Raw genomic sequence first — 16,278 nt, forward strand, 5'->3', positions numbered from 1 at the left:
ACTGGGCCATTCTAACACATGAATATGCTTTGATTTAAACCATACCATTGTAGCTCTGGCTGTATGTTTATGGTCGCTGACCAGCTGGAAGGTGAACCTCCGCCCCAGTCTCAGGTTTTCTTCTAAGATTGCCCTGTATTTGGTTCCATCCATCTTTCCATCAACTCTGACCAGCTTCCCTGCCCCTGCTGAAGAAAAAAATCCCCACAACATGATGCTGCCACCACCATGTTTCAAGGTGCGGATGGTGTGCTCAGGGTGATGTGCAGTGTACACTATCCACCACACATAGTGTTTTGCTTTAGGCCAAAAAGTTCAATTTTGGTCTCATCTGACCAGAGCACCTTCTTCCAAATGTTTGCTGTGTCCCCCACATGGCTTCTCACAAACGGCAAACAGGGCTTCGTATGGCTTCTATTCAAAAATGGCTTTCTTCTTACCACTCTTCCATGAAAGCCAGATTTGTGGAGTGCACGACTAATAGCTGTCCTGTGGACAGATTCTCCCATCTGAGCTATGGGAGAATCTGAAGCTCCTCCAGAGTTACCATGGGTCTCTTGGATGCTTCTCCGATTAATGTTCTCCTTGCACAGCCTGTCAGTGTAGGTGGATGGCCATGTCTTGGTAGGTTTGCAGTTGTGCCATACTTTTTCCATTTTCAGATGATGAATTTAACAGTGCTCTGTGAGATGTTCAAAGCTTGGGATATTTTTTTTTAAATCTAACCCCACTTTAAGCACCACAGACATCGTTCAGATATTGCCGTTTTCAGCCAGCGATTCCCTGCACCATAAGAAGGATCATAGCAGCTGTTCCACCACTTGATCATTCTTACGGGAGGCAGGAGGGGACGTCCCCCCCCTTTCCGCCGCCCTCCGGTGCTTCTATCGGCGAGTCGCAGAACGGATCCACTGGCCCCGGATGGTGATTTCCGGCAAACCAGATGGTCGTTGAAGTCTCTATGATTGTTTGGAGGCCGGGCGCGATGTTATGACATTACTTCCGGCCCCTGCATTAAAAAAACGGTGCCGCCACGGCTGGGAAGCTGTGATCATTTTTTTGGGGGGGATTTTAGGCTTCCCAGCCTAGAGGTGAGATATGGGGTCTTATTGACCCCATATTTCACTGTAAAAAGAACAGATCGTGCCATATTCCTATTACAAGGGGTTTACATTCCTTGTAATAGGAATAAAAGGGATCAAAAAAAAAATATATATTTTTTAAAGTGTCAAACGAAAAATTTTTTTTTTAAAGCGCCCCTGTCCCCGTGAGCCTGCACGCAGAAGCGAACACATACGTAAGTCCCGCCCACATATGAAAACAGTGTTCGAACCACACATGTGAGGTATCGCCGGACCAGTAGAGAGAGATAATATTTGTGCAACCATTATATTGATTTAAACATCACCATCAAACATCAATTCAAGTATGTGCTCCCTTACCTAGTGTATATTTATATTTTTTACTGGGAACAAAGTTCAGCTTCAATATTTAATATATATAAAAAATAAGACAAAGAACACATTTTAACAATTGTGTATCTCAGTAATCCAATGTAAATGTTTAGGATCACTTACCAATGAGGCAGGCAAAGTACTGCCAGTGGGAATTTCTTCCATTCTCCTGCTGTTAATAAATAAGGTTGAGATTTCCAAAGTCTCATTGTGCAGATTACGGAGCTGTAAGTGTCTATATCCTTCAGTCACGTGCAATATAAAGACAAAAATACAAAACATAAACAACAATAACATAGGTTTTCTATGGCTATATTATCAACATAGGTCTTCTATGGTCATCATTATTATTAAAAAAAATAAAAAATAAAAAAAAGGACTGTGCGCATCTTCTGTAAATGAGGCATTTTTTCTTGGCTGAAAATGTCTTTTCAAGCAATTTTTGTGAATTTGAGAATTCTGCTGCAGGAAATGTTGGGTTAAAAGGAGAACGCCAGGCAAAGTATATTAATGAACAAAAATGCAAGGCGCAAAGCTATTTCTTCTGCTTTTCTTGCTTGGAAGTAGAATGCATGGCACAAAATATTAGGCCTGTAACAGAAGTACTGTAAAACGGGTCTCCAACAAGGACCATGTAGTCAGATGTGATGGGCAAACTGTAGGTACTACTCACAATAAAAAAAGATGCAGTGATTGCTTGCAATCTATTATTTTGTAAGAACATTGATAGTTCTTGTCGTGATAGTTCTCTTGTATGTAAACAAAGCTGTATTACAAACAAAAACAAAACAATTATTATAAAGAAATTACCTCTTTTTAGAACTTTAAGAGGAATAATTCTCTGAGCAGTTACAGCAGAGCTGTTATTCTCAACTACAGCAAACCGCAAAAACACAAGATCTTCAAAGTAAACACGGAACATAAACTGTTCATTCCACATAGGGTTTAAAGTATTGCGATGAATGGGTTTAGTTCGGAAATGACAACTGTCTACAGGCATACCAAGCACATCAATCTCAATACAAGGACTTCCTGTACTGTTGCTTGGACAGACATTCTGTCCTGAGACAACCTGAAAGAGAAGTACACTTTTAGATTTGAAGTACACTGAAGGTAATTTACACAACCCAGACAAGTAAGTCTCTCCACAATGATTTGTGACTGTCATAGACACATATTTCATAGTTAGTATGCAACTCATTATAATTCACTTTGATTGATTTTGCTTTAAAGAAATATAATCTACTATTTCACTTTATGAAAGGACCCATTTAGTGGGCAAAACATTTTTGCATCTTGGCAAGAGTAAGGGAGTATTATAACCTGTCAGGCTTTTTTGCCTGGTGTCCCATTTGGGAGATTTCCCTTCACCTCCTGTCCCATAGACCCACAGGGAAAACAGTAATCCTTCCAAAGTAAGGAAATCCCTGGTTGTCACCAGAACTAGTATCCCCATGGAAAGATTTCCCCTCTATTGCTGTTCTGGGAACAACTCAAATTTGGGGACTTTATGTTTCTCTATGTGATAATGGTAAACAGGATAAATAAAGAGGGTGAATCTCCTTAATGCAAGCTCAGTGAAAGCTTATCTTTGTCCAAACATGGCCTCGTTTCTATATGATCCTAGTATCTACCTAGGAAAGACAATATAAATAAATATAGATTTTGAGACCTTCAAAGGCTCTAACATGAAAGCAATTACCTAGTTTGGAATGATTTCACTTAATTTAGTGGTGAATAAGAATAGAAATATAATGTGCATATATATTTTTAAAGCACAGTCTCCATCCCTTTTGGGGAACTATCCCCTCATTTGCTGTGCAAATGACTATGCAGAGAGCATTGCGCCAACATGGACATAAACCAGGGCAGGGATTTTGTTGTTATATGGGTCCTCACTGGAGTGTTTCTGCTCTAGCCTCCTGTCAATGATCACACAGCAAGGTAAAAAAACAGCAATAAAAAAACAATAGTGGATTTGTCTACTCTATTTACTCTTCCACAGAGGGGGTTGATAGAATCATGTAGACAGAAAGTGGATGGGTAGAGGGCGCTCTTGGCAAAGTGAACCCTCCAGGAATCAAAGTTCTCAGTCTAATACATGTAAAGACAAGGAAAGGGCTGGGAGATGTCTTGAAGTGCACTTCAGCAGCACTCCAAAAGAGAGAAGCAGGGCTCTGGTAAAATTAGAACACAAAGAAGGTGGCTCTAAGTTCAGTAAAGCAAGACTTTTATAAGCACAAAAGCAGTTAAAAACACTTAAAGAAGGTGAAATGGATACAGGCTCATTAAAAAACAAAGGATGCCCAGCAGGAGGTTCTCTCTTGAATATCCCAGCTGTGTGTATCATAGCCGCCGGCCAGCAGTGTGGAGCTGCGTGTCAGGTAAGCAGGAACAGTCAGCGTGGAACCCAACTACCCGGATGTGACATCAGAGGGGGACACCCAGGTTACCTGAAGTGCACCGCCACAACGCTGGACGTCTAAGAGATACTTTGCTGGGATATTCAAGGGAGAACTTCCTGTTGGACATCCTTTGTTATTTGAAGAGCCTGTATCCACTTCACCTCCTGTAAGTGCTTTTAAGTGATTTTGGGCTAATAAAAGTCTTGTTTTACTGCACTTAGAAGATCCTTCTTTGTGTTAGATAGATTCATGTAATATAAAATCAAATGGCATTTCTTGCCCAAAACTATTCCTGTTCTAAGCAATGTATGGATTAACATTACAAATTTATACCAGTAATTTCAGAAGATTAAGCTGTGCGTGAAGTGGTTAGAATAAGGAGTTTTTAGTTACAGATGTGTTTCAGCAGTAATACACTGTTAAATCCTTTTAAATAATTTAAATGTCTTAAAAAAAGGCTCTTTTTCTTACAGATAAGGAATATATTGCTGGTTCCATGCTCTCTAAATCTCGGTCCAGGGGGGAGAATAACTGGTACATAGGACAGCCCTTATCCCATAGCACAGGTGGCTTTAACACATATCCACAACCGCCATTTGATTCAAACATGGCAGCATTCAAATGCATAGAGAGATCTGAAAAAGAAAGCCAGAAATATTTGCCTAAGATCTTGATCATAATGTTGAAAACCAGTTTAACATATAAAAAGCAGTGAAAATACCATCAATATAATTCAGTCTACACAAACGAAATACTGTAACTTGTATTCATGTTTATCTAGCAGCATGGATGTTGCAACTTGCCTTCATGAGCTAAAGACTTTATGCCTAACAGCAATTAAACATCCAATAGCTCAGAATAACCTTTGCAGTATCATTAAAAGATTTCACATTGGTATCAGTGCTTTGGATCGTTCAAACATTTGTATGAAAACTGGGGTAATGTAAAGGTAAAATAACTTCAGTGAAAAACAACCAGAGGGGTCAAAACATCTGTTTTCCCACTGGTAAGACTTTCCCTCGCTCAAATTTCCTTAACCACTTGACCACTGGGCACTTAAACACCCTTAATAACCAGACCAATTTTCAGCTTTCGGTGCTCTCGCATTTTGAATGACAATTACTCAGTCATGCAACACTGGACCTATATGAAATTTTTGTCCTTTTTTTCACACAAATAGAGCTTTCTTTTGGTGGTATTTAATCACCGCTGGGTTTTTTATTTTTTGTGCTATAAAAGAAAAAATACCGAAAATTCTGTAAAAAAACGAATTTTTCTTTGTTTCTGTTAGAAAATTTAGCAGATTAGTAATTTTTTCTTCATAAATTTTGGCCAAAATTTATACTACTACATATCTTTGGTAAAAATAAGTACAAATTGGTGGATATTATTTGGTCTTTGTGAAAGTTATAGAGTCCACAAGCTTAGGTGCCAATATCTGAAAATTGATCACACCTGAAGGACTGACGGCCTATTTCAATTCTTGAGACCCTAACATGCCAGAAAAGTACAAATACCCCCCAAATGACCCCTTTTTGGAAAGAAGACATTCCAAGGTATTTAGTAAGAGGCATGATGAGTTTTTTGAAGTTGTCATTTTTTCCCACAATTCTTTGCAAAATCAAGATTCTTTTTACTTTTTTTTTTTTTTTCACAAAATTGTCATATTATCAGGTTATTTCTCACACACAGCATATGCATACCACAAATTACACCCCAAAACACATTCTGCTATTACTCCCGAGTATGGTGATACCACATGTGTGAGACTTTTACACAGCGTGGCCACATACAGAGGCCCAACATGCATGAAGCGCCATCAGGTGTTCTGAAACACCCAGGACAATTCTGACATTTCTCTCCTACATGTAAAAATCATCATTTATTTGCTAGAAAATTACATAGAACTCCAAAACATTATATATGTTTTTTTAGCAAACACCATGGAGAATACAATGGTGGTCTTTGCAACTTTTTATCTCGCACGGTATTTGCGCAGTAATTTTTCGAATGCTTTTTTTTGGAAAAAAAACTGTTTTGTGCTTAAAAAAAAAAAAACACAGTAAAGTTAGCCCAATTTTTGCATAATGTGAAAGATGAAGTTACGCTGAGTAAATAGATACCTAATATGTCACTCTTCAAAATTGCACACGCTCGTGGAATGGCGGCAAACGTCGCTACTTAAAAATCCCCATAGGCGACGATTTACATTTTTTTTTACTGGTTATATGTTTTGAGTTACAGAGGAGGTCTAGGGCTAGAATTATTTCTCTCGCTCTAACGTTCGCAGCGATACCTCACATGTGTGGTTTGAACACCGTTTTCATATGTGGGCGGGACTTACGCATGCGTTCGCTTCTGCATGCGAGCACATGGGGACAGGGGCGCTTTTAAAAAAACATTTTTTTTTATTGTTCATTTTACTTTATTTATTTTAGTTTGACATTTTTTTCCCCCAAAAAAAATTTTTTGATCACTTTTATTCCTATTACAAGGAATGTAAACATCCCTTGTAATAGGAATATGGCATGACAGGTCCTCTTTACAGTGAGATGTGGGGTCAATAAGACCCACATCTCACCTCTAAGCTGGGAAGCCTGAAAAAAAAAAAAGATTCTGGCTTTGATCGTATTAGCGATTCGGTAGAAGCACCGGAGGGCGGAGGGCGGCGGGAGATGTCTATGGCTGGGTATTGCAGGGTATCACCGACTATGGCTGGGTATCTCAGAGCATGGTGTTGCAGAGTACTGCGTTGCAGAGCATTGCAGGGTATTGGCGGGTGTTGCAGAGCATTGCAGAGTGTTGCAGGGTATTGGCGGGTGTTGCAGAGCATTGCAGAGTGTTGCAGGGTATCGGCGGGGGTTGCAGAGCATTGCAGAGTGTTGCAGGGTATTGGCGGGTGTTGCAGAGTGTTGCAGAGTGTTGCAGAGTGTTGCAGGGTATTGCAGAGCGTTGCGGAGTGTTGCAGGGCATTGCAGAGTGTTGCAGGGCATTGCGGAGTGTTGCAGGGCATTGCAGAGTGTTGCAGGGCAATGCAGAGTGTTGCAGGGCAATGCAGAGTGTTGCAGGGCAATGCAGAGTGTTGCAGGGCATTGCAGAGTATTTGCAGGGCATTGCAGAGTATTTGCAGGGAATTGCAGAGTAATGCAGAGTATTTGCAGGGAATTGCAGAGTAATGCAGAGTATTTGCAGGGAATTGCAGAGTAATGCAGAGTATTTGCAGTGAATTGCAGAGTAATGCAGAGTATTTGCAGGGAATTGAGGGGTTAATTTTCGGTGAGCAGCGATGTGGGCACTGCAGATGCAGCCCACATCGCTGCTGACACCGATCTCTTCCCCCTCCGCTGTACCGATCGGTACAGAGAGGGGAGGGAGGAACCGGCGTCATAACATGACGCCGGCTTGTTTACAAGTGATCACTCCGTCATTTGACGGAGCGATCACGTGGTAAACGGCCGCGATGAGCGGCCGTTTACCGTGATTCGTGATGCGCCGGGTCCACTGGACCCAGCGGTCACGGATGCTCTCGTGTGCGCGCCCCAGGGGGCGCGCGAGAGCAGAATTCTGGGAGGCCGTTAATTAACGGCCTCTCAGAGTTAAACAACCGCCCTGAAGCCGTTAATCGGCAATGGGCGGTTGTTAAGTGGTTAAAGTCGTTCTAAAGTCAAGGTTTTTCGCCTTAAAGTGGTTGTAAAGGCAGAAGGTTTATATTTTTAATGCATTCTTTGCATTAGGATGAAAACCTTCTGTGTGCAGCAGCCCCCCTCAGCCCCTCTAATACTTACCTGAGCCCCATCTAGATCCAGCAATATTGCAGGAGTGTTCCAGGACTCCCCTCTTCATTGGCTGAGATAGCAGTGCGGCGCCATTGGCTTCCATTGCGCTCAAAGTCAGTCAGCTAATGAGGAAAGAAAGGGGGACGGGCCATGGCTCCATGTCTAAATGGACATAGGGAGTTGTGGCTCAGCTCAGGTGCTCCCATTGCAAGCTGCTTGCTGTGGGGGCACGTGGCAGGAGGGGAGGGCCAGAAACCCAAGAGACCCATCGGGCTGCTCTGTGCAAAACCACTAGACAGGGCAGGTAAGTATAACATGTTTATTATTTTTAACAAAAAAAAAAATCACACATTCTATGCATTAAGGTGCAAAACCTTCTGTATTGCAGCTCCCCCCCCTTTTTCTTACCTGAGCCTGATGTGCATGAGTGTAGCAGCTCAAGCTGCTGTCTCTCTCCTTATTGGACAAACTGATAGCAGCAGGAGCTGTTGGCTTCCACTGCTGTCAATAAAAATCCTGTGACACAGGACCAGGGGTGATGTCTGGAAGCAGCAGCAGGAGTTTGCAGCGAGCCCACATGGGTGTCCTTGGGGAAAGGGGCTTTTCGCGGGGGCACCCGATGGAGAGGAGGGGCCTGGAGCGCCGACAGTGGACCCCAGAAGAAGAGGATCAGGGCTGCTCTGTGCAAAACGATTTCACAGAGCAAGTATGACATGTTTGCTTTTTTTATATATAAAAAAAAAAAAAACAGAAGGTTTACAACCACTTTAATGGTGACACAGAAAGCATTAGGCACCTTGCAGAGGATATATTCCAATTTCAAGCTAATGAAATAAAACTCGGTGGAGCTTCATTTTTTATTTATTTTTTATAAATTCTTTAATTTGTATCCCAAAAGGGTTACTATACAAACAAAGAAATACAGTTATAAACATATGCATTTGACAATAGGATAACAGGTTTACAATTAGGTCAACCCTGCAGCTATATAACAACAACATGAGTTGCTTCATCATTATACAGCAAAAACTACAGATGTGTGGTGAGTTTTATAATATAAACAGAAGGAAAAGTAAGCAAGATTAAGAGAAATAGGGGAGTATAACGTAATATAGATTTTAGGAGCAGAAGGTGGGAGGGGTCCAAAGAGCCTCTCCCAGCCGACCAATCCAGGGAGAAAGAGGTTGGGGGGCTCAATCAAATTGAATAGAGGATTTGTATTCATCTGTAGCTTTGCATTCAAGCCAATAAACAAGGTATTGTGAAATTTTGTGGTGGTTTCCTTAAAGAGGAGGTCCACCCTAATATAAAAAATTACATTAACCACTTTCAGACCGGACCATTTTGCTGGTAAATGACCAGAGGTCTTTTTACACTTTGGCACTGCGCTGCTTTAACTGGTAATTGCGCGGTCATGCAATGTTGTACCCAAACAAAATTTGCGTCCTTGTCTTCCCACAAATAGAGCTTTCTTTTGATGGTATTTGATTGCCTCTGCGATTTTTATTTTTTGCGATATAAACGTAAAAAGACCGCAAATTTTGAAAAAAAATGATATTTTCTACTTTTTGTTATTAGAAAAATCCAATAAACTCAATTTTAGTCATACATTTAGGCCAAAATGTATTCAGCCACATGTCTTTGGTAAAAAAAAAGTCAATAATTGTATATTTATTGGTTTGCGCAAAAGTTGTCACATCTACAAACTAAGGTACGTTTTCTGGAATTTACGCAGCTTTTAGTTTACGACTGCCTATCTCATTTCTTGAGGTGCTAAAATGGCAGGGCAGTACAAAACCCCCCCAAATGACCCCATTTTGGAAAGTAGACCCCCTAAGGAAATTGATAAGAGGCATGTTGAGCCCATTGAATATTTTATTTTTTTGCCTCAAGCGATTGAATAATGACAAAAAAAAAAATATTTTTTTTTTTTACACAAAGTTGTCACTAAATGATATATTGCTCACACATGCTATGGGCGTATGTGAAATGACACCCCAAAATAAATTCTGCTGCTTCTCCTGAGTACGGGGATACCACATATGTGGGACTTTTTGGGAGCCTAGCCGCGTACGGGGCCCCGAAAACCAAGCACCGCCTTCAGGCTTTCTAAGGGCGTAAATTTTTGAGTTCACTTCTCACTACCTATTACAGTTTTGAAGGCCATAAAATGCCAAGATGGCACAAAACCCCCACAAATGACCCCATTTTAGAAAGTAGACACCCCAAGCTATTTGCTGAGAGGCATGTTGAGTTCATGGAATATTTTATATTTTGCCACAAGTTGCGGGAAAATTACAAACTTTTTTTTTATTTTTTTTTTCACAAAGTTGTCACTAAATGATATATTGCTCATGCATGCCATGGGCATATGTGAAATGACACCCCAAAATAAATTCTGCTGCTTCTCCTGAGTACGGGGATACCACATATGTGGGACTTTTTGGGAGCCTAGCCGCGTACGGGGCCCCGAAAACCAAGCACTGCCTTCAGGCTTTCTAAGGGCGTAAATTTTTGAGTTCACTTCTCACTACCTATTACAGTTTTGAAGGCCATAAAATGCCAAGATGGCACAAAACCCCCACAAATGACCCCATTTTAGAAAGTAGACACCCCAAGCTATTTGCTGAGAGGCATGTTGAGTCCATGGAATATTTTATATTTTGCCACAAGTTGCGGGAAAATTACAAACTTTTTTTTTTTTTTTTTTTTTCACAAAGTTGTCACTAAATGATATATTGCTCATGCATGCCATGGGCATATGTGAAATGACACCCCAAAATAAATTCCAAGCACCGCCTTCAGGCTTTCTAAGGGCGTTACAGTTTTGAAGGCCATAAAATGCCAAGATGGCACAAACCCCCCCCAAATGACCCCATTTTGGAAAGTAGACACCCCTAAATTTAGGGGTACACTAGTGAGACTAGGTAATAAATGGCGGGTGCCCTGAAACTATAAAAAAATAACTAACCAACCAGCGTCACCTGTAACAGTTATATGGTGATCACTGGTGAAAGGGTTAACTAGGGGGCAATCAGGGGGCTTTATGCGGTAGTATATGGGGGTCCCTGGCGCTATAAAAAGCTGCGGCGAACCTAAATACCTACCTGCCTAACTAGCGTCACCTGTGACACTAATACAGCGATCAGAAAAACGATCGCTTATTAGGCTGGGTTCACACTGGAGCGATGCGGGAACGCCACGAATGCGCGGCGGGTTCCCGCATCGCATGCCTCCCGGCGGCAGTTCACACTGCCCTATGCGAACTGCTGGGAGTGTCAGTGAAATGTTACTGACACCCCCAGATCAGTTCGCATATCGCAGTGCGATCTGCAAACTCGGATCGCATGGTGTGAACACCCATGCGATCCGATTCTGCTGCGGGCCAAAAAAAGGGTCCCGTGCGAATTTGCGGCGGGTGCGGCGGGTGTGGCGGGTGCGGCGAATGGCTGAACTCGAATCGCACAGAGATCGGATGTGATTTGCACTGCAGTGCGGTGCGAATCACATTCGTTCTCATAAACCGCTGCAATGTGAACCCAGCCTTAGTGACACTGGCGACGGGGGGTGATCACGGGGTTAAACCTTTATTGGGGGGGTTAGGGGGGTACATTAGAACTAAAGGGGGCTAACTCTAACTGCCCTAACAGTTATTACAGTCACAAATGACACCAATGCAAAAAAAAAAAATGACATTGGTGTCACTGTGACTGGGGGGCAGGGGTAATTGGGGGGGTGATCGGGGGGTAAAGGGGGGGTGTGAGTGTGCCTGGCATGTTCTACTGTGTGTGTAGAGTGTTGGTGCAACTCACCGATCCGCTCTCCTCCGTGTCGGAACGAAAAATACCGACACGGAGGAGAGAATACATCACTTCCTCTCCTGTGTTTACATTACAGGAGAGGAAGTGATGTCACGGGGGATTTCTATTCGTCGGGAGCGATCGCGAGGGGGTGGCCATGAATGAATGGCCGCCCCCTCATCCCGGATCGCTCTCGAAGGAATGCCGACCGCCGCAGGCACGGGGGGGGGGCCCGATCGGGCCCCCCACCCGCGGGCAGGCAGGGACTTATATATACGCCCATATGCCTGCCCGTGCCATTCTGCCGACGTATATCGTCGTGCGGCGGTCGGCAAGTGGTTAAAATGCTACAAAAAATATATTAAAAAAATTAGAAATTTTAATTTTTTTTTACTTACCATAAACCCCTGTTGCTAGGCAGTCTTACTAATCTACCTCTTCCTATTCTGGGGTACTGTTTTGTCACTTCCTACTCTTTGGTGAGCTGCCCCATTGTATTCTGGGACGTGTGTGTCATTCACAAAGTGCCGCTCGACTCACGCATGTGCAGTAGGAAACGGGCAGGACGGATTGGCCTCGGGGGGCCAACATCGCGGGCTCGCTGGACAGGTAAGTACCCTTATTAAAAGTCAGCAGCTACAGTGTTTGTAGTTGCTGACTTAAAAAAAAAAGTCTGGAACACCGCTTTAAGGAATCCCAACCAATACTGTATGATGTATGTATAAACACACAACACAAAACTTCCTGCACACTAATTTGTAAGCGGGAAGCAGGCATACAAACTCTGCCTAAACTACAGCTAGTCAGAAGACAGGGCAATCTTCAACTACAAAAGACATAAAAAGACACAGAGGGTGCAACTAAGATGCCTTTATTGGGCGTAAGAGGCATTTAAAACAGTTTCTAATACTGTAGAATATACTGCTAATGCCGCGTACACACGACCGGACTTTCCGGCAGACTAGGTCCAACAGAATCAGTCTGTCGGACAATCCGATCGTGTGTGGGCTAATCCGTTTTTCATTATAAAAATCAGACGGACCTAGAAATAGAACATGTTTCAAATCTGCAGATGGACTCAATTCCTATCGGAAAACCGTTTGTCTGTATGCTGGTCCGACGTAATTACTATGTGGGTTATATCGGACCATCAGGTGCTGGACACTGACACGCCCCTTAAGGCATGTACTTCCCCATATAACCCCTCCCATTGCTGGGAGTCCTCAGTTTTGTAGCCGAGCAATATAAGTGTATAAGAAGAAGGGAGGGACCTCTGTGTCCCCTGATGTACGTTAAAGAAAAGGATTTTACAGGTAAGCTGTTTTAAAAATCCTATTTTCTTTTCTTACATCAGGGGACACAGAGCCATAGTAATTACTATGTGGGATGTCCCATAGCAATGGCAATTGAAGGGGGGGGGGGGGGACAGAACAAAAGAACAGGAGGCCAGAGGACTCATACTGCAGCCTGCAGTATATGCTGTACCCAAAGGCAATATCCTCATGACCTTTAATATTGATTTGATAAAATTGGATAAACGTATGAATCGAAGACCAAGTCACGGCCTTACAGATCTGAGCCATAGAGGTCTGATGATGCACCACCCAAGAGGCACTAATCGCCCTGGCTGAGTGTGCTCTTAATATGAGAAGGAAGAATTTTCTTCTTTAAGCTGAAGCTTAAATAATCACTTGACAAATCCATTTGGAAAATAGTGGATCTTGACGCTGCCTGCCACATCTTGGACCCTCTGGCAGTACAAACAAAACCTGAGCGGTCGCCCTTAAATAGACTCCGATCGCTCTTACTAAATCAGGAGAATGTAGTGCTTTCTCTTCCCCAGGGAAAAAGAAGGAAGAATAATATCTTGGTTTAAATGAAAAACTGTTACCACCTTTGGTAGGAATTCAGGATGAGGACATAAAACCACCTCATCCTTATGCATGATGAAATATAGCTCTTACAAGACAGAGCCGTTAGTTGCAATACTCTTCTAGCAGAAGAAATGGCACGCAAAAAAGATGATCTTTCTTGTCAAAGAACCAAGGGAATCTCTCGCAAGGTTCAACCGGCTGATTCAGCAAAGCTGATAAGACCAATTTTAAATCCCAAAGATTTAGAGGTGCCTTGATAGGGGGAATAAACCATGTTACCCCCTGAATAAGCTACGCACCAAGAGTGGGAAGCAAGAGGCCATAGGAAAAGACAACGACAAGGCCTGGATCTGGCTCTTGATAGAAGTCAAGGCCAGCTTCATTTCAGATCCCATATGCAGGAATCAGGAATCCTGCCTATTGACATACTTCCTGGGCTGCCAACCCCCGGATCCACACCAAGAAACCTATGCCTTCCAGACTCTAAAATAAGAGAATTCTGGAAGCTGGCTTCCTGGCATTAGTCAAAGTAGACACTACCGAAGGAGATCACCCACGATCTTTTATAGAGTGGGATTCAACAGTCAAACCTGTTAAACTTTTTGTCCGTAAGGTAGGATGAAATACCGGACCTTGTGCAAAAAGGTCTGGCTATAATGGCAGAGTCCAAAGGACTCCCACCTCCATCTTTATGATCTCGGCAAATCAAGATCTTCTGGGACCCGCTGGGACAGCCAGAATCACCTCCTTCAGTCCCCGCTCAATCCTGCGGAGAAGGCGGGGAAGTAGCAGAACTGGAGGAAATGCACAGATCAGTGAAAACTGATCCCCTGGGAAGACTAATGTGTCTATTCCGCCTGCTACCACAAATAGGTCCATGTCCGGAATACCCCATCTGACATATTGCTACGAAGATGTCGGGGTGAAGAGATCATTCTCCCAGAAATAATTGTTGGCCTCTCAAGTAGTACACCTGAACAATTTGAATTGCCGATAGGCAAGGTGTGTCGTGTTCTGTCAAAGCTAGAACATTATTCACCTCTTTTTGGGCTGCACGACTTCTCGTGCCTCCCCGGGTGATCGATGTAAGCCACTGACGTGGCTTTGTCAGACTGTATCCTGACAGGACAGTCCCATAGCCTGACTGCCAAGATTCTAGGGCCAGATGTACTGCCTGAAACTTCCAAAAAAGTTGATAGGCAAGGACCATCTCCCCTGGACAGAATCTTCTTCCAGGGCTGCTCCCCAGCCTAGAAGGTTGGCATCTGTTGTTAACACCTTTCAGGATAAATATTTTCCCCTTTGCTGGATAACAACCACCAATTTAGGCTCTGACCTATATCGGGAGCCAAGCGTATTGGAAACAAACAATGCCTGAATCTTCTTTATTCCAGACCGACAGGATGGTATCTTGAAGCAGTCTTTTAGTAAAAACTGCGTGTAAGGGACGGCCTTGAAGGAGGCCACCATTTCCCCTAAAAATCTCCTGCACTGCCAAATGCCATTAATCCTACAACGGAACTGATTCTCGTCTGGGGTAAGAATACCTTCTTCTGTATGGTATCTATAACCAGCCACCGAGTACCGTAATCTCCTTGATGATTTTAAGGAGAATCTTCCTAGGTTGAGAATCCAACCTAGAGATTTCAGATATTTATGGCTGAGATCAGACTCTGGTTTTAGACCTGAGACTTAATGATCTATTAAAAGTAGATCTTCTAACAGGCTAGGAATATGCCTTGAGCCCTTAACCTGGCTAAAGGAGGTGCCAGAATCTTTCAGAACACTCGTGGTGTTGTGGCTAAGCCAAATGGCAGGGCCACAACTGAAAAAAAAAATTATATTTCAAACTGCAGAAATTTCTGGTAAGCGGGAAACTTGGACATATGCAACTCCCCTCCTTGCAGGATTGACACAGCTGATCGAATTATGAAAGGAACGGATGTTTAAGTGCCGATTCAGATCTTTGAGATCTAGAATGGGTCTTATCTCTTTGTTTAGTTCTGGAACCTTAAAAGGTTTGAGCCAAAACCCCCTGTTCCACTAAGGGAACCTCTGATATCACCGACTGGGATAACAGCTGATCCAGAGCCAGAAAGAGAGACTCCTCAGAGAAAATTATCTGAGGAGACAGAAACTCTTGCATAAAGGCTGCTGCATCAGCAGCCCAAGGACCCCACAGGCAGCACCCATACAGGGACCCGAACCCTGGACCCTCAGATCAAAGCGGACTGAGCCACTCGGACCCTTGGAACTCTTGTCGTAACCTAGAGAAAAAATTGCAGAAATCCCTCTGCTCTCGACATTGTTCCTGCCAGACTTTGAGAATCGCAGGACCTTTCCCCATCTGAGTGGGGGTGCTCCTTCATGAGAAGACTTTAGCATTCAGCTTTATGAGCTTTCTGCCCCCAAGATCCTGGTGCTGCCCTTGGGGACGTGATGATTGAGACCGTCGAGACTAGAGATTGTGCTGATAAAAAGGCTGATTATAACTACAGCGCGACTTACAAATGACTTCTGTAATAGAAGTCAATGCAAGTTGCCTGAGTCTTTAGTGAAGCGACTTTCCTCCTCTCTGGGCATGTCTGCCAAGAAAAGAGTAAAGAGATACAATGTTTACACTTCTGAATGAACAGAACTCTGTGTGTAGGAGTTCTCAGTTTAACCATTTAAAGACTAAATCTTTTCTGACACTTGTTGCTTACAAGTAAAAATCCAGTATTTTCTGCCAGAAAATCACTTGGAACCCCCAAAAATGATATATATATATATTTTTTAGCAGAGATCCTAGGGAATAAAATAGCGGTTGTTGCAATTTTTTTATGTCACACGGCATTTGCGCAGAGGTCTTTCAAACACAATTTTTTTGCAAAAGAATACACGAATGATTTAAAAACAAAAAAACAAAAAACTAAAACAGTTTTGATTACCCATTTTTTTTTCATCCAAAAGTTTTGATTACCTGTTTT

General features: G+C 42.8%; 1 protein-coding gene across 9 annotated transcripts in view; it reads right to left on the minus strand.

Moving 5' to 3' along the window:
* Positions 1 to 16,278, minus strand: part of PLCE1 (phospholipase C epsilon 1) — a 783,803-nt gene that overhangs the window by 89,356 nt on the left and 678,169 nt on the right. For all 9 annotated transcript variants that reach the window (XM_077454232.1, XM_077454230.1, XM_077454231.1 and 6 more), the window contains 3 exons: positions 4,331 to 4,494; positions 2,265 to 2,526; positions 1,578 to 1,696 (listed from right to left, as the gene is read on the minus strand). In XM_077454232.1, coding sequence (XP_077310358.1) covers positions 1,578 to 1,696; positions 2,265 to 2,526; positions 4,331 to 4,494 — 545 coding nt within the window. The remainder of the gene's footprint in view (positions 1 to 1,577; positions 1,697 to 2,264; positions 2,527 to 4,330; positions 4,495 to 16,278) is intronic.

This window comes from Lithobates pipiens, unplaced genomic scaffold, assembly GCF_037356315.1.
Source record: "Lithobates pipiens isolate NorthernLeopardFrog02 unplaced genomic scaffold, aLitPip1_a1.2 Scaffold_25, whole genome shotgun sequence".
NCBI classification, from domain to species: Eukaryota; Metazoa; Chordata; class Amphibia; order Anura; family Ranidae; genus Lithobates; species Lithobates pipiens.